This window comes from Dicentrarchus labrax, unplaced genomic scaffold (assembly GCF_905237075.1).
Source record: "Dicentrarchus labrax unplaced genomic scaffold, dlabrax2021, whole genome shotgun sequence".
NCBI lineage: Eukaryota > Metazoa > Chordata > Actinopteri > Moronidae > Dicentrarchus > Dicentrarchus labrax.
In genome coordinates, this window is record NW_026136707.1 from 21008010 (window position 1) to 21035525 (window position 27516).

At 43.7% G+C, this 27516-nt stretch overlaps 1 protein-coding gene across 2 annotated transcripts in view; it reads left to right on the forward strand.

Moving 5' to 3' along the window:
- The window catches only part of LOC127367249 (nuclear factor of activated T-cells, cytoplasmic 1), a 59209-nt gene that overhangs the window by 15283 nt on the left and 16410 nt on the right, over positions 1 to 27516 (forward strand). The window contains exons 4-9 of one of the 2 annotated variants that reach the window (XM_051406945.1): positions 567 to 769; positions 3704 to 3876; positions 4863 to 5003; positions 13543 to 13598; positions 15674 to 15806; positions 22600 to 23244. In XM_051406945.1, coding sequence (XP_051262905.1) covers positions 567 to 769; positions 3704 to 3876; positions 4863 to 5003; positions 13543 to 13598; positions 15674 to 15806; positions 22600 to 23244 — 1351 coding nt within the window. The remainder of the gene's footprint in view (positions 1 to 566; positions 770 to 3703; positions 3877 to 4862; positions 5004 to 13542; positions 13599 to 15673; positions 15807 to 22599; positions 23245 to 27516) is intronic. The other variant, XM_051406947.1, reaches the window with a different exon arrangement.

The window sequence follows — 27516 nt, forward strand, 5'->3', positions numbered from 1 at the left end:
ATTTATACTGGGAAATTGGTATTAGCCCAATCATCAGTTTCATGAACTTTATAGACTGTAAGGCAGACCTGAGATGATTGCCCTGATTTCTTATTTTGTCTCTGTGAGGGTCACTTTCCTCTGAGTCACTGTCGACTGCTTGCCTCTCTGAAGCACTTTTTTAATAGCAGCAGTGAGATTTTAATGAAAAGTGAAGTGATGGGAAGCCAGCCCCTCCATCAGCCCGCATGTCTCTGTACTCAGGAGATCCTTAACCGAGACAGACATCAGAAACATCAAAAAACTTTTTTTATACCTTTTCCCCTAAAGGAATGTAGAACTAGGTAAAAAAAAAAAAAACAGCAAAGACCACTGAAAAAGGGTCTCCAACCCAACCAAAAAACAAACAAAGAAAGGGGGCTCATTTTTGCAGCCTCTCTACCATGTTAGAGCTATCATTAAAGCCCCTTTAACTATCAGTAGCTGATGTGCATTCAATCTCTATTTCCTAAATGAGGGGTTGCTTGAGATGGGGGTCTTAAAACCTGATGTTGCCTCTCACCTGGGTCCCTTTGTTCTCCCGCCAGCTTTATGGCTACATGGAAAGCGAGCCGCTCACCCTGCAGCTGTTCATTGGGACCGCAGACGACCGCCTCCTGCGACCACATGCCTTCTACCAGGTCCACCGCATCACCGGCAAGACCGTCTCCACCGCCAGCCATGAAGTCATGCAATCCAACACCAAAATTCTGGAGATCCCTCTGCTGCCTGAAAACAACATGAGAGCCATGTGAGTGGTCTCAGACCTTCATAAGTCACCTATCCATCTTTTTCTTTTCACATTTTTCACTGGTAACGCCTACTTTGAAATACAAAAACACACAAACTTCTCTCCCTCTGCACCTTCCTCTTCGCTTTAGCTTTACAAACAGAATGCCTGATGATAGACACTGTACTGCACACACTTCTAAATAGCCCTTCAAAACCGACATCTGTACTTTCACCCCAGGAGATGCATGATTTCAAAGTGTCGACACACTGGGTTCATGGGTGACTTAATTTTGACCAATGTGTGCAGGGACTGTAAAGACTAGAGGCTTGCAGTTGAAAAATAAATAGCCAACCAGAAGCCCTCATGGAAGTCTTTTTTTTTTTTGCACAAATAATATCTTGAAAAGCAACAACCAGGCCAGAGCCATAAAACATTGAGAGTCCCATGGTCCACCAGAATGATGTAGCCCCTTTACATTGGGTTTGGCCAATATTTGGAAGTAAGTTGAATGCATTAGAACACTACTACTGAACGAACAGGTCTGCTCAAAGGATTACTACACCCCCAAAATCATAATTACTTATAGCCCTGTAGTCCTTAATGTGCACTCAAAAACTTTGTTCTTGCATTAATGAACAGTAAGTTAAGTGAGTTGTGTCAAGTACACACATATACTTACTGAAACTCAAATTTAGGCATTTTGGTTTGATGATTCAATTTAATAATGTATGTAAGGTAACGGTAGTGTTTACCACTAGATGAGCTGGCTAACAAGCTCATTTTCTCTCTTCGAGTTCTGGTGGTCTGTAGCTCAATCAGACATAGACTTTATGAAAGTGAAAGTGTGGTTAGAATCACATTAAGTAGTACTCTCCTAAATATAAACTTGGTTTACCTTTCAAAACATTAGCATCCGTTTGCTAGGCTGAGGTAAATCAGTCTTGGTCTCTTTTATCCTCCCTCCAGACTTGCAGTAATCCAAGGGGCTGTGCTCTGCAGTGTGTCCAGGCAATAGCTCCTGTCCTGGGGCTCCATTCAGACTAGGCAGGATTTTTTTTGGCCTGGGGCCCAGAACTCTGTGTTATGGATAAAACTACTGTATCTGAACATAGGTTACATAAGGCCGTTACCTCTTACTGCACCTCATGTTTATTCATCACTGTTTTAAATGTATACATAAAAAAAAAAAGAAATCTAATAGAAAATCATCTCCGTTTTGTTAGGACATATTTGAATGGGTTTTTTTTATGCAGGAGATTTAGATATTTATAGAGTTTCCTGACTGGACAGTGGCCTTCTTTGGTTGGATGATTTTAACATTCATACTGCATTACAATATCATTTCCAACAATACCGCAATATCCCTTATATTGTATCATATTTAGGAGCGCCCCTAAATTGACTTGACTTAATGTGTCCCTTAAGATGAATATGATATTATAAAAAATATTCAAGAGGAAGTTTCTTTTCCCCTTTATCGTCAGCACACATGAAGAGGAGTGAAAGTTTTCTCTTTCTCTGACGACTATCTGAAAGGTCAAAGACGATGAAAAGCCTTTAACTGTCTCTTTCCACTGAACTGTTTAACAGTCGTCTTGATAACGCCGCATCCATCTCTCTGCTCGCGTGCCAGCAATCATTCGCTTGATGTGTGGGATGCAGACAGTCGAGCACTGCAGTCAAACTTTCAGACAGTTTCAGTCTATCTCTCTTCCCTATTCTGAGAAAATTCATCTCATACACACAAGGTAGCTTAATTTAAAGTACTATATTCCCTTCTGGATATTCTAATAAATACAAAATACTGTATTATCATAAAATACCTATAACCCAATCAGCAAGGTATATGTTTATATCCTAACTGAAGATTTAGCTGTCTGTTATATAGGTCATGAAAACTGACTTCAAACTCATCCATGATGTCCATCATCTATTAGTTTTAAAACTATATTCACGACAGAACACTTACATCATGCAGCGCTGATAAGAAGTGCGTAGTCAGCATATTTTTTTTTATTTTTTTCTTATTTATTCAGATTGTCCAAACCAAAGTCAAGGGGAGAAATGACTTGGTATAAAACCTGACATTTACCATGTTCCAGGAAGAGAGCCCAACAAGCTACCATGTAAAATAATTGAAATGCCAAACCATATCCCATTTGTATTCCCTCACTTTTTTACCAGCCACACTAGTTTTATTTAAATTCATGAAAGGCCATGTCTGAAAACCTTTTTCCACTAAGAAAAGGGAAAGAAAATTCACCCCTTTACCTCCCAAATTGTGAAATGAAATAAATAAAGACAGACAGCTCGGTAAAGGGTCTACTGCTGCACATGGCAATGATTAACAGGGGTTTAAACCCTAAATGTACAAAGTATAAGGCTTGAAGCGACCGGAGAGGCTTGCTGCACCAAGATAGCAATAAAGTGACTTTGTGTATACTGACGACAGCTGATGGGATTCGGTGTGCTCAGACCAGACGATTCCTCCAGAGAACTGCTTATTCTTGGACCACCGTGACCCTTTAAAACTGTGATGTGAAGTCATTAATGTCCAACTCTGTCTTTGATGACATGCTGGATTAATAATGACACGCTCATGCTCCAGTGAACTTCCAGTGCATGATCTGTAACACCAGAGGGGACTTCACTGCTGGTCTTAATGCGCAGCAACTCTGCTCAGTGTGTCATTTTAAACAGCCAGAGTCAGTTAATCAAATCTGCTCCCATTTCAACCTTTGTCCATACAGTATTTTTCTGTATAAAAAAAAATCTGTAGGAAGTATCCTGTGTGATTACACTTTGTGTAATAGCAAAGAAAGCAGAGGCTGTATTTGTATACAGGACTGCCTAGAAACCAAAAAAACACTAAAACCTTTCAGTTAACTTGTCTTTCTAATGTCATCTTTGAAATATGGTGTTAAATTTGACCCTTCCATGCCTCTGTCTCAGAATTGATTGTGCAGGGATCCTGAAGCTGCGTAATTCAGACATCGAGCTTCGCAAAGGGGAAACAGACATTGGACGTAAAAACACACGTGTAAGACTGGTGTTTCGAGTGCACATCAACCAGCCCAACGGCAGGACGGTGTCCCTGCAGACTACTTCAAACGCCATTGAATGCTGTAAGTCACACACACTAACACACTGAAATAAACTCACAAACTGGTATGCCTTTTTCTCTTGGCTTTCCACTTAAGGTGGCATCTATTGTTGTAATCCAATAAAGTGAGCTACTATTTTATTACCTGCTGGAGCGAATTCAGTGCCTCTGCACCCAATAAGCTTTATATGATCAAAGCAATTTGCCAAGGCAATAGTTGCATTGTACATGATGCCAGACACACGTGTTATCTATCTCAATTCCCATTTTATGACTGAATGCACAAGTTATTGTGGTAAGACTACCCCATTAGCACAGGTTCCACAAAGGGCATTTGCCAGCCCCAGTTTTGGCATGGTTGAGTGAGCACATTGAAAGAAACCTCTGTTTCTTTGTTATCCATTTGTGTATATAGGTGTGATGTTATTTGCACCCAAGGAAGCCAATTAAAGTTAGATGGTGAGACAGAGCTGGCATTATAGTTTATGGCCCAAAGTGGATGCTAATCCGAGTTGGTTCATCATTACAGAGAAGGTTTATTTTGTGATTTCTTTAGGGCTTTAGTTAGCTCCTATTTGAAAATTATGCAATGGGATAATAGATTAAGTGAGGCGCTATGTGATGACAAATATATGTGTATCTGACTGTGAATCTGGTCACCAGTCCCAGAGGCTAAAGGTGACTAGCTAGCCACATTTATAGAAAGCAGAGACAGGTAGTTGGCCACAGGCTACTTGATGGAAAATAATGACTAAGGATCTGACCAAAAAAATATTGTTTTGATCAGTTCTCCACCTTCTCGATGTCATTTAAAGAGCAGCTGTTGGCTGAAAACCTCTTAGCTAGGGGTCATGAAATCATCATAATAAAGTTGATAAGCCTGTTTCCCTAACCAAGAACTGCTGTTTTACTGGCTGTGTGCTTCTTGGAGTGGATGGAGATCAGGCAGTGAGCTTAAGTGGGCTCACACACAGTACTGAAATGTTTGTGTGTGTTTCCCTCCAACAGCCCAGCGCTCAGCTCAGGAGCTTCCCTTGGTGGAGAAGCAGAGTATGGATAGTTACCCTGCCACCGGAGGCAAGATGATGCTCCTGAGTGGCCTCAACTTCCTCCCCGACTCCAAGGTGGTGTTTGTGGAGAAGGCTCAGGGTAAGCTGCCATCACCCAACCATTGTTTACTGCTTCTCAATTTCCCCTTTTAATATTTCTTTCAAATGTCTCTCTCCCACTCTGCCTCTGTCGCGTTTCCTCAGTCTCTCCTCCCGTCAAAATAGAGCAGGCCTTGCCAGAAAGCCACATGTGGTGTGCATTAAGCCACTATATTTTTAACCAAAGCGTATTTACATTTGCTGAAGTTTCCATTGCCTGTTCACTGGTGCTTGCCACAACTTAAGGAATGAATCACAACCAGGGCATGTGCAACGTCTCTTTCTCTCACTTTCCCTCTCTCCCTCGCTGTCTCCCACTCCCTGACTCCCTTTCCTTTTGACATTTAACCCTCTCGCTTACTTTCACTACTGTGGCTAGCGGGATACTCACCAAGACTGTGTGTCACTGACTCATGGTGAAGAGGTTGTTTAATTTTTTGGTCCAGAATTTTTGGCCAATTTGTTTCCTCCCTGCGTGGGAGGGAGGAATGGTAGAAACACCACTGATCAAGTTTGCAAGTAAAGGATCATTTCCTTGATTGCACCCACTAAATCAAAGCAAAGGTCAAGCACAGGGATACCTCTGATGATGATGATGAGCAACAAGAATGGAAGGATGAGGGAGGCACAAAGGATGTTTCTTTGCTCTGATAGTGTCCAGCAATTGATAGGGCAACGGTTTCATAATTCTTGGTTTTGGTTTTGGTTAAGAAACACCTAGTTACACACAAAATAATTTGCTATCCCTTCATCTACGCTTTTTTCCCCTTCCTGGACCAAAATCACCAGGAGGTGTTTAATTAGGGTAGTGAACAAGACAAAACATAACCCTAATAGTAGACAAGTCTTTGCATACATCAGTTAATGAATGAATGAAGTTTTATTGTTGCTATGTCCAACTTGCATGGGTTTAATAAATGCAAATTCATATAAACCAGCTCGAGAAAATTAATTCTTAAATCATTCACCCTAACATTCTTAAATCATCATACAATATGTACAATATAAAAGAAAATGGGACATGCTTTCCACCTTCCAAATCACATAAACCACATACTTGAAACCTTTATCACTCAAACTTGAGTCTCAACATTGGGAGGGAAAAGATGGGCTTCAATCATTGCTCAACTTCCCTCAAATTTCTTCAAGGTAAAAAAGGACAACAAAATGCTTCCGGTTCTCAACACTCATGTCTTCCTACCTTGCCTCACCCTGTGAGTACTCTTAAGCAGCTTAGGGGTTAAGGGATAGGCAGATGGGTTGAGAGGAGGTGGGTGAACTTATGGGGTCTCCCTCCTCATGGCTTTACTTAGTCATGGAGGGGGATCCCCTGGAGAGGAAAGCCCGTACATACACAATACCTTCACCTCTCCACCCCCTGCTATTTGAGGCTCATGACCCCTTCTATGCTGTATTTCCCTTTTTTCACCCTCTCTCTCTTTTTCTCTTTCTGTCTACCCTGGGTTGTCTGTTTCCTCCTTTTCTGTCTTTTCACTCCCTCATCCTCCCTTCTTCTTACCTCTATCCTCGATACCCGTTAAAGACATTAGCCGGTGTGGAGCTCTGCGCTAGCGGGATCCCCACACTCGCGCCTGCCATTGACATTTCGGTGGTTTGTTTTCCGTCTCTGTGGTGTCGAGAAGGAGAGAGAGAGAGATCGAAAGAGAGGTTGTCTGTCTACTACTTAGTCTGCTTTTATGTAAACTTTAATGACCCACTACTTCCAGGGTCTCCTAAGTCAAAAAGCCCATTACAGACAAGCCTACACACTCTACACACATGGACACACATAGGAACACACACATCACTCACTAATGGCAACTATCTATGAGCAAGTATGAGTGTGGAAAAGTACTTATGTCCCAAATACACTGCAAAATATTGTCATTTGGCATTTTAATCAGAGAATCCTGCTGTTTCATGAAGGTTCTCAGACTTAAAATTTCTCTGATTGTTGATTTAGACGGACCAAACTGGGATGAGGAAAAAAAGAAACCAATAAAATTATAATTATATTACAGATTTATTCTATAACTTTGGTTTTATTTTCCTCTGGAAAAGTTCATGACTAAATGCACCCATGAAATACAGAGCATTGCACCGCAATAATTACTACTCGCAGACATGTGCTTACACACACAGTGGGACACACACGTGCACGTACAGCTGAGCTCTTTGTACAGCACAACACCAATCACTGCTTTTGCCACAGTGGTGACAGCCATTACTGTTGCTGCCATCAAAGGTCACGATGGCTGCTCACTTTCCAATATTGACTCCAATAAACACCTTCCAGAAAATTCCACAAATCCTAAGGAGCAACAGAATGTTTTTGAGTGTCCCAATCCAACTTGTGTGAATAATTATACACAGTTAAAATCATCCAAGTTGAGTCAGAGGGAGATCACACACAGCACAAAAGCCTATTAGCACAAATGAGACAGCCATAAATCATAAATACATGTATTTCTTTAACCGTTTCCATTTGCTCAAGGATGTAGCCGCTTGTTGCATAAACATACCCAGATGCCTGTTTTTGAATTGCCTGCAGATTACAATTCGTTACTGAACTCTTAAATAATGGATGACATCAACAAATGAGAGATTGTCCCATTAACAGTTTCTGCTTAAGTGATGAGAACAGAGACACCAAAACATCCACTAGTCCCTGGCAAATCATTGACACTGGTGCTCCAAATTACCACTTGAGTAAGTGAGAAAATGAGTACAAAAAGTAAAAAACATCAAGTAACTTTAATTGGAGATTCTTGAAAAAGCTACCAGGGTACCAAGGATGATTTTGGAAATGCAGGTGATGACAGATTTTCTTTTTAAAGCTAGAAAGAAAGAAATGAAAAGGCAAATAATAAACTTGGTTACATCTAAAAGAGAGTCACATTTCTAAGGTAATGTTTAAAAAGTTATTGCTGTTATTGGTCAAAATTAAGGTCTACTTTATATGTCTGCCTAATATTAGTATTTCTGGTGTGAACATACAGTGGTTTGTGCGATTCTGGTGTTAGTAGATGAACGGGAGACCCTAAGAACCTGCATGTATTCTTTTAATGTGTATTGTCGCTCTGTCTGTCTTTCACTGCCACTTTAATCTTCCTCTCCTCTCTGTGTTGTTTTGATTGTCTGTCTGCCCCCCCTGAGATGTCCCCAGTATCAAATGAGCAGAGCTCATAGCTGTTGCCACTGCGGGAGACCTTAATGCGCCTTGAAAAATAATTACGTCTACTTTTCAAATACCTTGTCCATCCCCACTGCTCCACTTCGTCACCCACAGGATAACTGATGCAAACTCTGTGCATCCACTGCATGCACGGGTGTGTGTGTGTTTGTTGTTGTGTACGTGTGTGCACCCTATTGCTGCTAGCCCGCGGGCCTGTTTGCGCTGTTCAGTAGGAAGTGTTTTCAGTGAGTCATCCGTGAGGGATTCCCTGTAGAGTGGTGAAACGGAACAGACGAGACCCTCAGAGGGTAGGCAGAGAGAAGAGGGAGAGGGGAGGAAGAGGAGATGAAGAGGGGAGGCAGAAACAGACAGGACTTCCTTAGAAATCCTGCTTCTGACCTTATGTACTGAAACATCAGAGCATAGTGAGCATAGCCTGCCTTGATGTTGACTTCTGTTTAGATAATGAATACCAAGTGTAGGGTCAATTCCTAAAGATCCTTACAAAAACGTTTTGTGTATTCATGTGACTTTTATAAATAAACTTTATTCCTTCAGTGGATTCATCAATATAATAGCTTTTTCATAGTTTTTAGTTCATCACAGACCACACATAGCAGGGAGAGCAAATTCATCAGACTGTAGCTATAATGATAGACTCAAGAATCACAAGTCCAGATTTTTATTTCTGCTGCAATGTAAACATTATTTTCAACAGTAATAACTGTTCACATGTATTTTCAATAGGCCTTATAATTTTTTTTCTCACAGTAGAGAGTTGTACCCTTCACATAGCCACAATGTGGGCACTTATTAAACTTTCCATTTTCTTTTGCATTGTTGTGCTTGGTTCAATTTTACTGTTATTTTATTATGTGTATGCGTTGAGGTTGTGTCAGTGTTTCGGTTTGCCCAAACCGCTCTTTTGGCACTGGAGTAAGAGGACATACCTGGCGCACCTATTGCAGTGTGTGTTCTGGCTTGCCCTGCTTTCCATGGATGGAATGAGTGCTAGAGGCAGGGAAAATAGAGAGACAGACAGACAGACAGACAAACAGACAGAGAGAGAGCGAGAGAGAGAGAGAGAGAGAGAGAGAGAAAAGAGAGAGCTGGGGAAAGCCTACACTCTGACTCAGAGGGGAGGTAAGGGAATTCCCTGGTGAGCTGGATAGTTTTTACATCTGGTGGGACTGGAGCGTTGCCTGGAGCTCGGCAGCACCACACAGCCTGGGCTGCAGCCGCTTCTCCACCTCTGCTTCAGGCTGGTCGAGCTCACAGCCAAGACCAAGAGAATTCTGAGCTACAGTATAATCTGTAACATTAGGACAGCATGGTCCACAACAATACCCCTAGGCTATTACTCTTGTCATGTGGAAACTCCTCAGCAACAGGCTGAAATATGTCGGTTCTCATACCCTCATAATTCAAGGAACTCAAGCCTTACAGACTGTGATCTGACTTCATTCAAAGACTGTTTATACTTCGTTGAACACTTCTACCTTGGGCAAGTCTAAACACCAGACAAATCGGTCGATGTATTGTACTTCTAGCGGTATGTCTAGACTGCCCTTTGGCTCGAGGGCAGGATAACCTGCATAATTTTGGCTCATAGTTTTGCCACTATGGCATTGTAAGGTCAGCCTCCACCCCTGCTTCAGGCTAGAGATCATAGCATGAGGTACAGTATCCTGTCTAATTAGGATTGAATACTACACCAAAATCAATGATTATGTGTAATAATTGTAGTTGTAGGAGGATCTCTCTAAGAGAGCTGTAGGGACTTAACTTCTTATGCTCATTTTCCATCCCCCATAAAATTACACTGATGGGTCAAGCGTGTTAAGATTTATCAGCAACTGGCCAGCGCACCATTTCGGAATGCCTCTGCTTTATTCATCAAAGGAATTGCTTGGATCATATCTGTATCACAACAGAAAGATGTCTAGATTGTCCTCTGGCCTCCACCCTTTCTTCAGACTTGTCTGAACATGGTATAACCAGATAAGTGGTTCAAATGTAACAAGAATAGTGATATATCTTGATGAAACATTACTCAGTGTGTGGGTCTTTGTGTCCCAGTTTGAGAGACCCTGCGCTATGCTGTCGTGTACTGTGCAACACACCATGGAGAGCACCGTGGAGGTCTTCCTTGTGAACACGAATATTATACAAATGTAAAAGTCTGAATGATCTTCCAGCCATCCCTTTCAGTCTTTAGATCATTTTCAGACTCAATGCCACACAGCTGGAGTCTTGATAAAAGGATAAAATCTGACTCTACTGACCGCAGTCTTCCTCAGCCTGCACTCACAGGTCAAGTCGGCTCACACTTTTCCTGTTATACACAAAGAATAACTCACTTCCTGACTATAAAACCATCACACATCTACTGTCAGGTCATAATTTATACAGAAGCCTCTCAATCTGAAGCAGACCCACCTTTCTCCAATTTCACCAGTCTTCAGATTGGCAGAGGTCAGGTGCTTCAGAGAGAAAAACAGCTGCACCTCTACAATCAGTCATGGGGGAACCCCTTTGGCCTTTTGGCTTTGCTCCTCATTGGACAACAAGGTAATTGCTGTGAAAATACGTGTAAAATGACTCGGCGTCCAGGTGGCAGCAGCAAGAGTGGCACAAAAATGGAAAATAAAACTGATGTATGTAAACAGGAAAGAGAAAAATACTCATGAAAATCATCTCTGGAGAAGAGACATAACTGCAAAATATGTCTGGGTTGTTTCACAAGACAACCTCCGCAATTAAGCATGTGAATCATATTTTCCATTCTCAAAAATGCTAAAGTGAACTCTCTTTGGTCAGTGGAAGTAGTTGCACTACACAACATTTTTTGAAGGAAAAATCACATCTGGAAAGCCAAAACCTGTAAGGTCATTGTAAGGACAAAGATGTCCTTACTCAACTATCTCTGGCTTAAAAAAAAATAGGAGTTTAATTGGGATGTTCTAGATAGATAGACATTTACTATAACAGCAACACTGTTGCCGTGTTCACAACATTATGAGATGACTCCAAGAGGCCTCACCCTATGTGGTCTAATTGCCTGATGAATGAGTGTGTTGTCCTGGTTGTCTGTGTTAGTCTTTGTGGATCCCATTTGCACAAGTGAGTCATGTAGAGCAATAGACAGAATGTTGGTTTACCCTCAAGAAGAAAGCCTAAGAATAAGCGTGTGTTTTTGTTTGTCTCTTTGCTTGCATATGTCCATTAATTTCTCTGTTTTACTGGATTATACCCAGACTTCTCCAGACACAGCTCCTATACCACCTATTGTTTTGCACCTCCCCCCTCTTATCATTCAATTTGAAGGCCAGAACAAAGGTAGAGGATACCGTGGCTGTGTGTGTGCATGTGTCTGCATCTGTGTGTGTGCATTACGCGTGGGTGGAGGCAGCGTGAAGGAGGAGGTGTTGTCAGGAACAGAAGCATTTTGCAGATGTTGCATGGAAGAAGGAGTGAATGGAAAGTTCTGTGGTTATCAGTCGCACAGCGCTCTCTGACTCGCAAAGGTATGCCACATGTGGCCCCATCTCGGTTCAGTCTCAGTTTTAGATTTGCTGAAGTCTGAGGGAGTTATCATTGAAAAGTTTGGGGGAACAAAGTGACTGAGAGGTGTAAAAGGTGAGACAAAAGATCAAGAGGAAGATAGAGAGAGAGAAAAGAGAAATAAAAGTTTGAAAAACATGTTTACTAGTGGAGGTTGGGGTTGACGTCGTAGTCTAAGGTTTCCCTCTTGGAGTGTCTCCCAGAGCGGAGGCGGGTGAGATTCCCTCTTGGTTTCCCCTAGACGTAACATGAGGAACGCTCATCTCTGTTTGTCTCTGTCTCTCTCCCTTTCTCTGACCTTCTCCCTGTCTGTGCTTACTCTAATTGCCCTTCCATACTCTTAGCCGCTTCACAGCATTACGTGTGCCTCTTTTCTTCTTTTGAGCATCTCAATTGCCTGCCTCATGCACAGTATCACTGCTGTGCCCCGTGGCAGTCCTGTCACCGTGCTTCTATTCCCCGCTCATCCACATCGTCTCCATTACAGCGAGGCACCATTTCTCCATATGCAACTCTTATTTCCCCCAGTTCAAATAGAAAAGCCTTATCTGATGTGTTCCCCGTCTGTTTTTCTCTTTCCCTCAGTTTTAATATGGCCATTTTGGAAAGAGATATCTACTGATGTTCACTCTCTGAATAATAAAGCTGACCACCCGCCCCCACTACCACAGCTCACCAATAATAAGCCAACCGTGACTGGGATCCTTTATTCTTTTACTCGCTGCATGATGTGAAAAACATAATGCTTGGGGAAAAAAACCAAGGGTTTTACATCTTCCAGAGCTGCTAGACTTCTGCTATCAGTTATTTGGAAACTGAGTCTGATTATCTTATCTGATGGCTTCCCGTCCCAGAAGCCTGTACTGCTGTATCCATAAAGGCACAGCTGCTCTCTCTCCCTGCTAACATACAGTAGCACGGTGCCACAGTGCCCATGCTATTGCCTCACATGGTGTGCCACTGACACAACGGCTGTTCTGTGTCACTTCTATTCCTGACAGGCCTATAATGAGTCATCGGTTCTGAAAAAAAAAAGGGAAAAAAATGGCACTATGGTCCGTGCTGATTGCCCTAGCAGAGCCCAGAGCGTCTGTTCACTAAGGTGTGGCATGAAATCATAGAGAAAACCTAAAGAATGTGAGCTGAGCTTCTGCAGGCTCCAAGCAGCTGCAACAGCTCCCAGGCCTTTTATTGCATGGCAGCGAAGGAAACCTCCTTACCACAACAAGATGGAGATGAGAAGAAAGATTGAACAAACAAAAGCTTCTGGGGTTGGTTTTTTTGTAATTTCACAGTCCAGAATAGTAATAAGACAGAAAAATAGGAAAAGAAAAATCAAGGATATAAGGAAGAATGAAAAATAGCAGAGAAATGAATGGAGATAGACATTCAAGATTGTGGGCAGTCCAGGTTGAAGGTCAGATATTAAACTTGTTTCAGTCACTGATCTAACCTGAGGCTGCAATTAATGCTCAACTTGATGATTTTTTTTTTTTTAATTGTTTAAAATATTATTAAAGAGTGAAAAATTCTCATCTCAATTCTCCAAAAGTTAAAATAACATCTTTGTTTTATTTTGCGTTTTTGATTGATTAATGGATAGTTATCAATTATTATTGACTAACTGAGAAATGATTTCAGCATTACACCAAACAAAAGGCTAAAAGCCCTTCACACCTGAAGCCACCCCCAAAGCTTCTTCTTTCTTTACTCCAGATTATAGACACTCCATCTTGTTTGTATAATTATGCAGTTCTTAATGAGCCATACTAAACGTTGTATTTTATTCTTTCGTCAATAGATGGGCATCATCTGTGGGAGACAGAAGCCAAAGTTGACAAGAACTCCGTCAAATCTGTAAGTGCACCTCGCCGACGTGACTCGCTAGAAATGCTCCCGCTGTCTTCAGTCCCACCCTCCCTTGACACTTTCTCCTTTCCTCTCTCTGTCTCCTCCTCATCTGTCCCCTGTAATGATGTAATCTTTGCTAAGGCATTGCGAGTTGCAACATAGACAATGATGATTAGGCCATGCAATCCTGAATGGAATTTTCACAAAATCTCTGTACCCTCGCGGAGTAAACAGAGGCTGTCTTATTGTTTTTGTATCTCAAACACTCACAAAAACACACACACAGATTACAGAATGGAAGCATAAACACACACACACACACACAGACACACACGCCACAGCCCTCCCAGCATAGCCAGACGTTTAGTTCACAGCAGAGTATTGTGCTGTGGTGAATTGGACTTAAACACCTCGTCCGTGCCTGGATCATGCAGCCAAGAGTGGATCACACCCCGGCTTGTACCTGCTGCTTTTCATGAGGGCCGTAATGAGAAAATAAACCAGTGCACTCATTCTACTGACGCTCAGTCACACATTCAGATTTTGTTAATATAAAAAGGAACGAAAGGGAATCGTCAAGAGAGGGAATGAAGCAAATGTTGTTCTACGTGTCACAGAAAGCTTGTCGTGCTCTGGAGTTAATTAAGATTTCACTGAGGTTCGTTAGATCTGCTTTCAGTGTGGAGAGTCAAGTATAGGATCTGCGAAAACCTGTTTTGCTTGTGCGTGATGACAGTATGTTTTGAATTGCTGATGCCTTTCATCAGCGTCCTCTCAACCCCTTCCCCGCCCCACTTCCCCCTTTTTTGTGTAAACTAACTGAGGCAATTTACACTTGCACAGGGTCTAAAATAAACCACATGCAGCTAAATGCTGCAACTTGAGGCTGTTTTTCTCCTCGTTATTGCTGTTTTTCACTCAGGTAAATGACTCGGTTGCATCAGGAGGGTAAATATGGACTCTGATGTCTAATTGGCCTGTAGGGCTGGCTGATGTGCTATGGCTGGAGTCCCAGATGCTGGAAAATTAGCGGGCGTGCAAGGCTCGGCCGGGGGCGGCGGTGTGGGGAGGCGAGGTCGATGAAAGACAAATACAGCAGTGTGTTTATTTGTAGATCCAACAAACAAGCAGGTAGAGACAGCGAGCGGGCACTGGCCTTCTTCTTGTGTCAGCTGCCTCCAGACTACCTTAAATTGCTCCAGCCTGCCTGACTGTGTTTTTATTGCCATCCAGAGCGTGCTAACTTTCATTGGTAAGGATGGAGAGGGAAAGCCATGTGCGCACACATACACACACACACACACACACACACACACACACACACACACACACACACTTTACACACTCAATCAGCCACCTGCATGTTTTCTTTGTCGTCATCTGGAGGGCAGACTGGGGCTGAGGATGCAGACCCCTCACCTACAACCCACCCCACCCCCCCACCCCCCACACACTCATGCCTCTCCCCATCCATCCACAGGGATGACCAACAAAAACCTGCTTCCTGTCAAAGTTCCCCTAATTCTGGCCTGTTTTGGCCCCCGCGAGAGTGACAGCCATCACAGGAATTAGACACAAATTCTCTCCGCGTTCCCTTGTCAGAAAGAAAGCAGGGGAAGGTTCACATCCGTCCAGACTTGCCAAGGTCTGGCCTGGGGGGCAGGAGGGGAGGGGGGCAGGCGAGCCTCTCCACAGGGAGGCACGGCTGTGCAAACAAATAAGCCGGCTACCTCTCTCCCCTCGTGCTGTACAGGGACAAAGCTAAAGCCCTGGGGTTTTCCTCAGAGACAAACACGGGCACTGGACCAACCTGGTCCACTGCTGCATCTACACAGTCCAGACAAGCTCATTTAGACCCGTTCCCAGTCCAGCCTCTTGGAAAGAGAGCACTAAATGCAGGCCAGCTGCAAAACAAACATAGCTGTTGATTAAGTTGCTGGGAGTCGTACTACACACTTACATTAAGAGAGTGACATGAAATCAGATGAGCAAATGCAACTAAAGGACTATTATTTTTTATGGTATCAGCAGTCTTATCTCATAAAGGTGGAATATCTTGTTGTATCTTATTTGTATTTTAGAGCTCTATTGTTGTGGAGATCCCGCCGTACAGGAACCAGAGAATATCCAGCCCGGTGCAGGTTAACTTCTATGTCTGCAACGGCAAGAGGAAGAGGAGCCAGTACCAGCGCTTCACCTACCTGCCTCCTAATGGTAATCATCATAAATATTTCCCACCTTTTTATTGCCAGTGACATTGACAATGTATGCTTTTGACAAGCTGCACACTCTGAATTCATCATGGGGAGTATTACTCCAGGCCTTGACATCCGTCTACTATAGTTTACCGCAGACGTCAACATGCCATATGAAATTTGTGGCCAGTTTTTGGTCTGCGTTTTTGTCGTTATGCCTACACACCGCTTGGCTGCCAGCCTGTGAGTGAGAGCAGAAGATGTGAGGTGTGTTTATTCTGTAGTGAGACCGCGTTCCCCAGCGATGAGGTGTACCTGCTGAGTGACAGAGCCTCCGAGAGCTGTTGATGTAGAGAAGTCAATCCCCCTGGGCGACCTGACTTTCACACCCCACCTCACACCATGCCCTCCTGGATCACCAAAGCACCCACGGACTCACAGCTACACATCCATGCACACACGCACACACACACACACACACACACACACACACACACACACACACACACACACACACACACACACACACTCATACACGTGCATCTACCAGGCAGTGCTTTGCCCTGTCATTCATGTAGCAACCTGAAAACCAAGGAATACTTCTCTCTGTGCTTATCATGTGTCCCTGGCCTCAGTGTTTATAGATGGCTTTCACATTGGAATTTGAAGAATGTATCACCGAGAGTTTAGAGAAAAGTTCAGCCTCAAAATTATATTGTGAGCTATTGACTTTTCACAATGGGCGCAGGTGAAATATTAGCTTTGGTATCACTGTCAACCATCCAGCTAGAATACTGTTATTTTATCTTTATGTATCCAGAGAAAGTTGACTAAGCATGTTGGCTCTTCTTTCAGCTAAACAATGCTTCCCATTTATAGTGACAAAGCTCTTTACTGTTAGCTGTTGGGCTGCTTTACTGAAGCAGGCGGGAGTTTAGTACCTTTCGTAAGGCACTAAACAACTTTTCTGGCAGCTGAACGATAGTTGCTGAAGCGGGTTTCGTGATGCTCCAACTCTCACTGATTTCTCTCACACACATTGTCCCAGCTGGTTTAGGGATTCCAACCAGTAACCTTCCATTTATAAGACCTGCCTCTCCCTCGTGATAACCAGTGAAATCCATTAGATCAAAACAATGGTATCTTGTTTTCATTGATCAGTGTCTAATGGGTCTAATGCTGCTGGGATAGCATGCTCTGCGTTTTGAGTCCACAGCTGTTAATAAGATGTGACATTTAGATTATCAGCAGATGTATTTACGGCCACAGGAGATAAGTGATTGGGATTTTGGACGAGGCTCTGAGAGAAAGTAGAGCAGGGCCCTATTTGGAGATGCCTGATTATATGATGAACGAGTGCATTATGGGTAACTGGACCAGTGTTGGGCAGACAAACTGTGGCCATATATAGCATATCCATTTCATATACTGTACTTCAATGGAGAAAGAGAGAGAATGAGATGTAGCAGGCTTATCAGCCTTGACTATGCATCTCTAAGTCATTTCCCTGAGCATAAACACAGCTCTAATTAAAAGATGACTTGTTGTGTTCCCTCTTTTGCTGCCAAGTAAACCACAAGTACATTGTGGACCACACAAGCAGGGCCAATGCCTTCTCAAAGGAGCATAATTAACTCACAAGTGTTACAGTCAAAGAGACCACGAATCGCAAGCTATTGAGTTCTATTTTGAGATTAACCACACTTTTGAAGACACACATTAAAGCATACAGCTTAGCATATTTCCAAAAACAAATATTCAGTATTTAAATCAAAGAGGCAATCCACAGCACATGAAGTGTAATATTACAACTGTGCTGGATAGCTGAGACAGAACTGGTCTGGGTGCAGAAGTCATCTAATTTTAGTGAGGAAACCTCCCAGCCTTAGAATCACAAGCAGAGTTGCAACTTCCATTGACACTTGCTATACATTGTGAATGAGATTTTGTAGTCTAATTTATCATTACAGAGTTTGAGCACCACAGCTGTAGTTGTAAATGTAGAAAAAAATGTAAATGCTGGCAAAATGTATGTTTTTGATTTCTTATTTGTGATGCTATACGTGCTGGCATACAGTGACTAATCAGTGCTCACTGACTGTTAAACATTCACAAAGAATACCATATAAAGGTTATAATCAGTGTAAATAGACCCTCTGTGGCAATGATGACTGTAATATATTCACAGTATCAATACAGCAACAAAGAGTGAGGAAATCCTAGTGAGGCTGTTTGCTTTTGAGGGTTTCAGTGTGTGTGTCAACACTGAGAGAAACAACCAACACTGTGGCCAGGTACTCGGGGTGGGCTGGGGGAGGAGGACACCCACACACACACGTACACACACACACACACTGTTGTCAACACTTTTTTTTGCTTGCTCGTATGAAAAGACTCTTCCGGCCCACGGTCCCACTTCAAGCACAGTTGTGGTCACTGACGTTGTTTAGAGAGAACATTTCTTTTCACACTCTGGTGTCTGCTCAGCTATAAAAAGGCAAACCCAACCCTGAAAATAGCCTGACTTGTTTGAAACAGCGGAAGGATGAAGCAAACACTCTCTGGGACACAGATGCTAGTGAAAACCACCTTTATTTTCCATTCAGATCATGTGACCATCTTGTTATTTTTTGACACTGATGCAAATGTGGTTGGTACCTACTGTGGCTGAACACCAATGCCTGCATTTGAAGAACTACACAGAAAAAAAAAAAGTTTCACTATGCTGTATGTTCCTCTCAGCTCTCAGAAACTATATTGTTTCAGATGTGTTTAGAGATTTTTATCTTTTCTCCTGCATCCCTGCTGAAATTAAATGTTATTGTCAGATTCTGTCGCGGAGTCATAGCTGCTCTCATTCTGACTAGCTGATAGAGGAAGATAAGCCTCAGTGATATGAGTACAACAGTGCTGTAGACCTGTTGAAATATTGCCATAACAATGCATTGTGAACGTTCAAACAGGATTTGAGCCATTCAGAAACATCCCATTCGAAATCTGTCATTAGCACATAGGTCAAGAGTATTTAGAAGCAAAGCAATCCTACAGTTAGGCTTCAGTGAACCAACGAACTTCACCCTTAGCTTTCCAGAAACATAAAGGTTACATTTTAAAGAATTTATCAAAGTTAAATACATAAAAAATATACAAAATTTAAGCAAATTATGTAGAGTTTTTGCTGCTCATAAGTGAATGAATATGAGGTAAAGCTGCCTTCAGGCAGTGGATAAGGATGACATTTGCTGTTGAGATATACCATCAGCAGCATTTGTGGTTGGCTCGTCAAGCCTAAGTGCTCATCTGTGATGTTGAGGTGTACATACAGCACAAATGTCCTTGTCTGGCTCCGGGAATGAGCCTCGCTTTTCCAAACTCCTTTCCAATCATTCTTGCGTGAGTAGGGACGTGACGTGTTGCTCTTCAAATAAGAAACAGTTTTCACCAACCACATTAAACAACAAACGGCAAAAAAAAAGTGTTGGCAATGGCTGAAGCTGGAGCGAAGAACTTCTCGGAACCCCTTTATTTTTACAGGCCATTTGGAGATTCCTCTGTAATATCAAGTTCTATTCTTAACGCAAACGGGTGCTCACTCCCCCCGTGCTGCATTGGTTTGTGGTTGGATTTGGAGAGGGGAAAGACAGAAACATGTTCTGTGACACATACAGGAAAAGTTGATGAACCACACATTGTTCTTTTTTTTTGTAAATATTTGCACAGTCATGTTTTTCCAAAAATTGGACAAAGACTGAACTGTTTCTGTCATGTCTACAGCTTTGGGCTTTGTCAGTCTCACCTACGGTACACTAAAGCCCACAGTATACAAGGTGACCAGATTGCCTACACAGTGGGACATGGTGCACCAGGTACCTTTGAGTTAATGAACTACCACCTGCTCCATGTTAAATGTCACTGCAGATTCATGCCGTTAGGTTAGAACAAGATGAGTTCAGCATTTCTGCAGCAAGATATCCCTAATTCTTCCGCAGTGGCATGATAATGTCATATTCCAGCCAACAAGCATCGTAAATGAGAACGAGAGCCTTAAAATCCCTTTTTGCCCGATGGCTACAAGTAGAGAGGGTCTCCTTTGGAAGTTAGTTTACAAATCTACATAAGCACTGGATGTTTGCCCTTCCTAATCAAATACACTGATACAGGCACAGACAACACACGTCTATGTCCCGACGCCCATTCCCTTTAGAGGAAACGAGTGCTCAATAAAATACCCAGATCAGGCCTGATCAGTTTAATACGAGCAGACAGGGGGGAAACTGCCAGAGATGGAGAGAAAAACCATGTGCAGAACATCAACTGTCTGTGGGCCATAACCCACAGGTTGGGAGGAAATAAAAGCCAGCTGAAGTTGGGACTCGCCTGGTGAATCTGTTTTCTCAGCTCACGTACAAAGTGGAATGGAGACACACAGATGGATGGAGCTGGAGGGAGACCACTATTTGTATCTGTAGCTGAGGAAGGAAAAGCTCGAAAAAAAAATGTTTGAAACTTTAAAGAAAGGCCATTCAAACCAAGGTGATTTGATTTCCTGTTTCGCCAGTCTTGCTCATAGTCAGAAGGCATACAGGCAAATAATGCTGACAAATGACCTCACTGGGAATAAAAACCATAAACTGCAATAAACCCAACTCCTCTTTAAAAACACACCTGTCTTCTCTTGTTGGATTATAAACTGTGTCTACAAAGCACAACAGCATCCCTTCGCTTCTGAGCTGCTGCTGATTCACCCCATTTCCCTGAATAAAATCCTCATGTTGGTTATGGTCACAGGCAGGAAATCTTGTGACTTGCTACATTAGATTTGTTTAATCTTGAGAAGTGCATCCAGATAAAGCCACAATAACAAACATTAGACAATTTGTCTCTTTCAGTCCTCTGATTTTCTGGAGTATAAATTGTCAAGGCTGGTAAACACGAGTGTGCTTTGCGCAGTTCAAACTTAACTTCTTACTTCCTTTGGAATTGGAATAAGTACAACCTCAAAACCGTGACATCTTTAAAAAAATATTGCTGCTGAAAGGAAAATATAACATATACATACAGTAACTCAGTTTTAAGGCTTCATGCTTGATGATAACTTAATGTTCTGACTTAATTTAACAGGACTTTAAAAAAGACTTCATGAGGCAGAAAGTAAAAAAAAATGTTTCAGCTCCCAGACGACAGGGCAGTTCTTGAATTGAAGCTCTAATCTGAAAATGATCAAATTTGCTGAAGACATATTCACATGACAACTCTTGACATCGTACTTTCTGCTATCCATTCACACTGAAGGAAAGGCATGGAAGAGAAAGAGAGTCACTGAGGGAAGTGACATGGATGTAGTGTGCGCCATGTGACTTGCTTGTTATTCCCAAGGCTGTGGAGAGGAGGCCCGTGCATCATGGGACTCGCCTTCCGATGCTCCCTCAGACACCAGGCCTGGTCCCTGGGCTCTGAAAGCAGACGGGGCTGACGTAAATGTGCTCCCTGCTCTGCGTTATCTCTGCATCGCAGTTCAGCACCCCAGAGGCTGCAGGCGCGATTCATGTCTTTTCAAATTCAACTCCACAAAAATAATAACACATTGGAAAAACAGCCTGCTTTTCATATGACACTCCAACGCTTCATAAATTGTCTTTGTACCCTTTGCTTTGACTATCTTTCAAAGGTTCTATTGTGTACAAATGCAAACACAGTTTAGACAGACATCTTATTCATATTGACATCTGTGCGCCTCTGAGTAAATGTCACTTGGAGTGAGTTAAGCCAAGAACTCTTAATGGTTGGCATCAAATGCTCACCACACCCATTAACACATTTTAACAATGTGTAGAAATAGAAACAGTATGTCCATTGTGACTCAGCAGCCTTTGCTATGCATCTGGGTATCTTAACATTGCCCTATTAGTTTTGTGCTGGAACAGTCTGCGCATATTGCATAATAACTCACCAGTGAGGTTTATTTAATGTGGATCCATCTCTCAACTCAAGCCATACAGGTCTTTTTTGAAATGTTTAATTAATAGAAAGTTGTTTTCAGTGACTACTGTTGACGGTGTATCGGAAGCTTGTGATACCTGTCAGTCAGAGCTAGTCAGGAAACAGTGCAGACGGCCTGCACTGGATTAGAAATTTGAAGAGAGGAGGCAGGATGATCAAGTGGGGGTCACTGCACTCTCCTGCATTAGCTGAGGCCTGAAGCTCCTGAAACCACAGGCACAGCTCTTCAGCCTCTTAAGGAGCTCAGGCGGCCTAATCAAAATCAAATCATCTCCTTTTTTTCACTCTCTCCCTCTATCTTTTGGTCCTGGGAGAAACAATTACTGCTACAGTGTGGAGGATACCTAGGGATCCGGGGCTCCTTGAGCAGCAGCAGCAGCAGCAGCAGCAGCAGCAGCAGCAGCAGCAGCAGCAGCCCGGCGCTTTAAAGTAGTCTTTTATTGGATATCAGAGCTGGAGGAGAGTCCAAAGAAAATAGGTCTTATTCATTATTAGAGCCAGCTGTGGCTTTCCACACTGATGACTCATCCATTTTTCTTTCCCCCCTATTCTTTTGCTTTTTTTTCATGGTGCGGTAAAAGAGGGGTGGCGGTTGGGAGGCGTGAGGGTTTCTCTGTTAGAGAGCTCAGCCAAGTTGACACCGAGCCCATATCCACTGGTGGTTGTTTGTTTGGATTATGGAAGGTATCGTGGCCACAATTGTGCCTGCTCACTGCTTTACTGAGTCTCACTCGTGCACTCATTGCGCCACGTGGATTCCCTGCACGTTTTTTAATATCTCCACCTTTCTTTCTACTTTTTTTTCCCCCCAGTGCCGATAATAAAGACAGAACCCAGTGATGAATATGATTCTCTGGGGACTGCAAGACTGCCCATGCATTCAAAGCCCTATTACAGCCAGCCCAGGCTCACTCCCATCATGCCTGTAGCCGATCCTGATGCCTGCCTGGTTGGTGGCTACCCTCCCTGCCCGCCTCGCCATGCTGCCATGCCATCGTCGTCCCCAAGCTCCAGCCCCACCCTGCATGACCTGTCCCCCGTGGCATACAGCAAGTGCCTCCCCAACAGCCCCACCCATGCGACACCACCAGGCACCATGGTGCCCCCCATCCAGGAGAGCCCTGGCTGCCCCAACCTCGACCACCCAGCGTCGCCAGACCACAGTTCTTCCCTAGGGATGCTCCATTCCCAGGGCAGCCCCAACCACCTCAACAGCCCAGGGCCGCACGGTTACCACCCTATCTATGCCAACAGCAGTCCGTCATCCTCCCCGGTATCCCACCCTTCCACCCCCAGTGGGACTGCGGAGAGCCCATTCGTTCAGGCCTACAGCCCCAGTCAGGCTCAGGCAGCAACCAGCTCACCCAGCCTGTTACCTGAGGATGCCAGCCCCCCTTCGATGGCCATCACCGTCAAACAGGAGCCCCAGGAACTGGACCAGATGTACCTAGATGATGGTGAGTGACTAGAAACAAGGTGTACATACACTTTCTGCAAGTTTCCATTTGATAATCATTCCAATAACGAGAGGCATTTTGTTTTTCTAGATGAAAGCATGGCACAAGCTCTCTGTCCATGCCAAAAATGGCTGTTTACGTAGCACATTACATTTATTTAACACCTTTTGCTTATCTGCAAGTCCCCACACATAGCCGCACCCTGCTGCACCTCTCAGTATTTCCTCATGAAGTTGTGGCAGCAGATTTACGTCAGATTTGTTTAATTTTAGACCCGGCAGATTTATTTGCTTTTGGTGTTACATGTCGTCCGGCTTATGTTGTCCAAGTGGCTGCTTTACTTTAAAACAGTAAATTGCCTTGATGGGATTTTGAAACAATCTGTCAAAACATCAGAGCACTGAGGTCAGCCGGGGTGCAGCAGAACAAAAACAGTGGCACACGCGTAGCGAACCAAACTGTTGACACAACGACTAATGAAGGAAGCAAAACAATGGGTAGGGGTTTCCTGAACCTAGTCATCCCCCCCCCCTCGCCATCTTTCTGGGAGGAATGGTGGGAGGCGGGAGGCGAGGCTTTGTTTTCCCGTCTTTTCCCCCTGGAGCTGACACCATGCGGCTGTCGTCATCAAGGGAGGCTGTGGGGTCACTGGTCTCCCTCTGGCAATGAAACCAGTCACACCCAAGGGACCATATGGTCGAGTTTATTGCCTCCTGTGTCCATCCCACAATATGTCTCTCAGGTCACAAACCTGTTATCTGTGTTAGCAGAGGCTCCACTTGTTGTTATTATATACAGTATATTCATATGACACATCAATGGCATCGTGCCAGTTTGAATTGTAAAAATCCCCCTGCATCCTAATGGAGGTGGGGGGAGAGACAACTCCACATTGAACTCAGGAATATCACCCTTCCTGTGCACCTTTTGCGTGTGTGTGCTGGTGTGAGTGTGTGAGTGTGTGCACACTTCACTCAACAGCTCTGGGAGTAGAGGGGTGATAGGCATGAGGGGACCAGGGGAGTTCTGCTGTGGAACTGTAATTGAGTTGAAATGCAGTTGTCAGCACATCTGTCAGTCCTGATGAGTCCCATTAGTCCTCACCTCATAAACACACCATACAGAGACAGGGGGATGTCTGTCTGTTATCAACTATATAAACTGATTTCAAACTTTTTTTTTCATCTTTTCTCTTTCCTTTTTCTTCTTTTCTTTTCGCATAGCAATGCCGGATGCTCTGGAAATCTAATTTGAAACAAAACTGCTCATTTGAAATTCTTTCGGACTGTTTTCAATAGTTATGGCAGGCAGAGGCTTTCATTTCAGCCTTAATTGAATAAAGTGAAACTGTAGCTTTATTTTGCATTTTGTAATAAGGTTGGCAAAGAGTCCTTTTACACCAACAGTATGAGGATATACCAAATGTACATAGCAGTGCTAAGGTGAAATCATGTAACCTTGTTTCTCTTCCCCACTACTCCATCCACTGTCACTTTAGCAGGCTCAATCTTTCTGGCCAAATGTATTCAGCCAGTGATTACAGTTGCATTAGGGACGCACAGGAATGTGTATTGATTGACCGAGGACAGTGAGGCAGCCCCTTGAAAAACCTCAATGTGCTGCCGTTTTGCATCACCTAATGTCTGTGCTAGCATCTGTGGTGAGCTCCTGGAGTCCCTGTAAGTGTGTGGTGGTAACAGCATACTCCAAAGGCATCTACTGCTCCTAGGCCCTATCCCAAACCCCTCAAATGAGCCCTAAGCTAAAGTAAATAAGATCGGAAGGCAGCTCACAAGGCGTCCCGCTCCCCGTCCACACGCATTACCACCGTGTGTTAGCGAGCTAAGCGCTCCATTAGAGAGGGAAGACAGGCGGATGACCTCACCACAGCAGCAGTGATTTAACGCCAGCCATGTAGAGTAGCGTTCCTCCCCAGCAATTGGGGGCCGGTGATTTGGAGTCTGCGGGAGCACACTTGATCTTCCCCAAGAGTGGAGAGCCTCCCACGCTCGAATGCTGAGGCCTCCGACTCTCATCAGCCAGAGGAAATGTGTCTCTCTGGCCGGGCCCAGGTTTTATGCAGCCCCTGAGAAATCACTCAACTTATCAACGGTGAGCTACTGTACCGCGAGGAGCTTGGTTAGCATGGAGGGAGTCTGAGATGTAAACCCCCATGGCTGCCATACACACACTCCATTGTAATGTGCTAAACTCTTCCCTCTGCTGCGATAGAAGTGTACTAACTACAGCGTGAGACATGAGGCGATGATTCTGGTGTCTGCAAGTGAGGTTTTATGGGAAGAGTCCAGGTTGGCAGTCAGATTGGAGCAGTCATTTTCACTCAGTGGCATGTTGGCTCTCACCTGCTTCAGCCTCACTCCTCATACCTGGAATCAAGCAGCAGATCAGCACGGTTTACCGAAGGGAAGCAAGCATAGGACAAAACGCCCAACGCTGCTGGACGACTCTGCCTTGTTGCATTGTTGAATCACTGTCGTAAACAACGCATATAACCGTTTTCAGACATTTCATGTTGACTCACAGCCCACTATCTGTACTTTACAAGGCACATGACTGTGAGAAAAACGCCAGTCAAATGACATCAGTGTGTTTAACAATAGAATTGATGAAAAACACGGTCTGCAGCATTTACTTTTGCCTTGTTAGCCATACTAATTAGGCCAAAAAAAGAAATGCTAAAATGACGGCATGCTTTGTCACACGTCTGAAGGAGCAGTTCTGGTGATTTCATACCCCCTCTTGTCTCAAGCAACCACTGACACACATCAACATACATATACACAAACACAAACACACAAGTGCACTTTTGATCTTAAACTTTTTCAAATCTTTTTTAACACAATGTGGAAAATGAAGCCACATTACTTATTGAAAACCCTCCACTTGGAAGCCTATTTCTGGTGTTTATAGGTATTTTTCTGTGGATGTGTGCAAGTCTGTGTAGAGCAGGAGTAGTGTGCTGGCTGGGCTTGGCTTTTGTTCCTGTGAGGCTGCTGCCGTGTGTCCTGTCTCATTAGCTGCTCTTGTGATGGGTGATATCATGAAATGTAGCTGAATGCAGCGCACAGCAAAGGAACTAGTGCTAATCAGAGGGCCAGATTTCTACCAGCTGCCTCTCTGGGAAACAGAGGGCCCTTATTCTCCAAAATAAGAAAAACACAGAGTGCAACGCAGCCGCTGCTGATTTCTGACATTTGACATATGTGCTCTGATTGCCTCGTGTTACAGGGTAGTTTTCCTTGTGATTGTTTCCTCCCCAATTCAAGGTTTGTGCATTTGAAACTACTAGGCTTGTTTTCTCAAACCGAAAACAGAATTGTTGTCGGTCCTCCTTTCCTCCTTCCCTCCCTCCGGCAACAAAAAAGGCATTCTAACCCTTCCTGAGGATCTCCGTCCACCGCCGACGCTTCTGAAGGCAACTCAAGGCTTTCCTCATGGAAACTTTTACACATCATGGCAAGTTGCCCAGACCCCAGGACTCCGCAAAACCCCTAATGATGATTGAGAGCGCGTCCGCACCGCGCTGAAAACATGCTGAGTCGCTAACATTGGAGTGTGCCGCAAGGCTGGCTCTGGGATGGGAAGGGGGCAGAAGAGAGAGAGGATTTGGGGGTTGGGGGGTATTCATTAACGTGGAAGTCGAAGTGTCTAATGGGACTCACTAAAGCAGGAGCTGCTCTGGTGTGTTTAGACAGTATGTATTTGTGTGTGTGCGCGTCTCTTTGGGTTAGTAGAGTCAGCGAGATGTGGAGGCACTGTAAGAGCCAGTGACAGCCTGTGCTTTCACAACACTCCACCTCTGACCCATGGCCTGTTGGGAGCAGGTCAAGCTCCAGCTAATAGTGTGCAGAAAGAAAGGCTGTCTTGTGGTTAAGTGCAATGCCAAGAACATAGTCTCCTTCTAGACATAGTGATATTGACGGGTGCCAGAAGAAGGGTGATGGCTTTTCTATTATTTACAACTACAAAGAGGATGTGGATTTTTTTTTTTTTTACTATTGTTGTCATTGCCACGTTCTCATATCAGGAATCCGGTTTTCCTGGAAGCTCTTGACATGTTGAGGTATAAGTAAAGGTTTGGACCCAGTGGAGACGTTTTATAGTCCTAGGAAAAATTAATAGGCGGCTGCACCCTATGATTGGCCTTTTAGAGTCATTGACCGCCTAAGCTATGGATCAGCAACTACACTTTTGGGATCAGCAATAGATTTGATTCAATTTCTCCTCATTAGGATCAAAAACCATTACTTT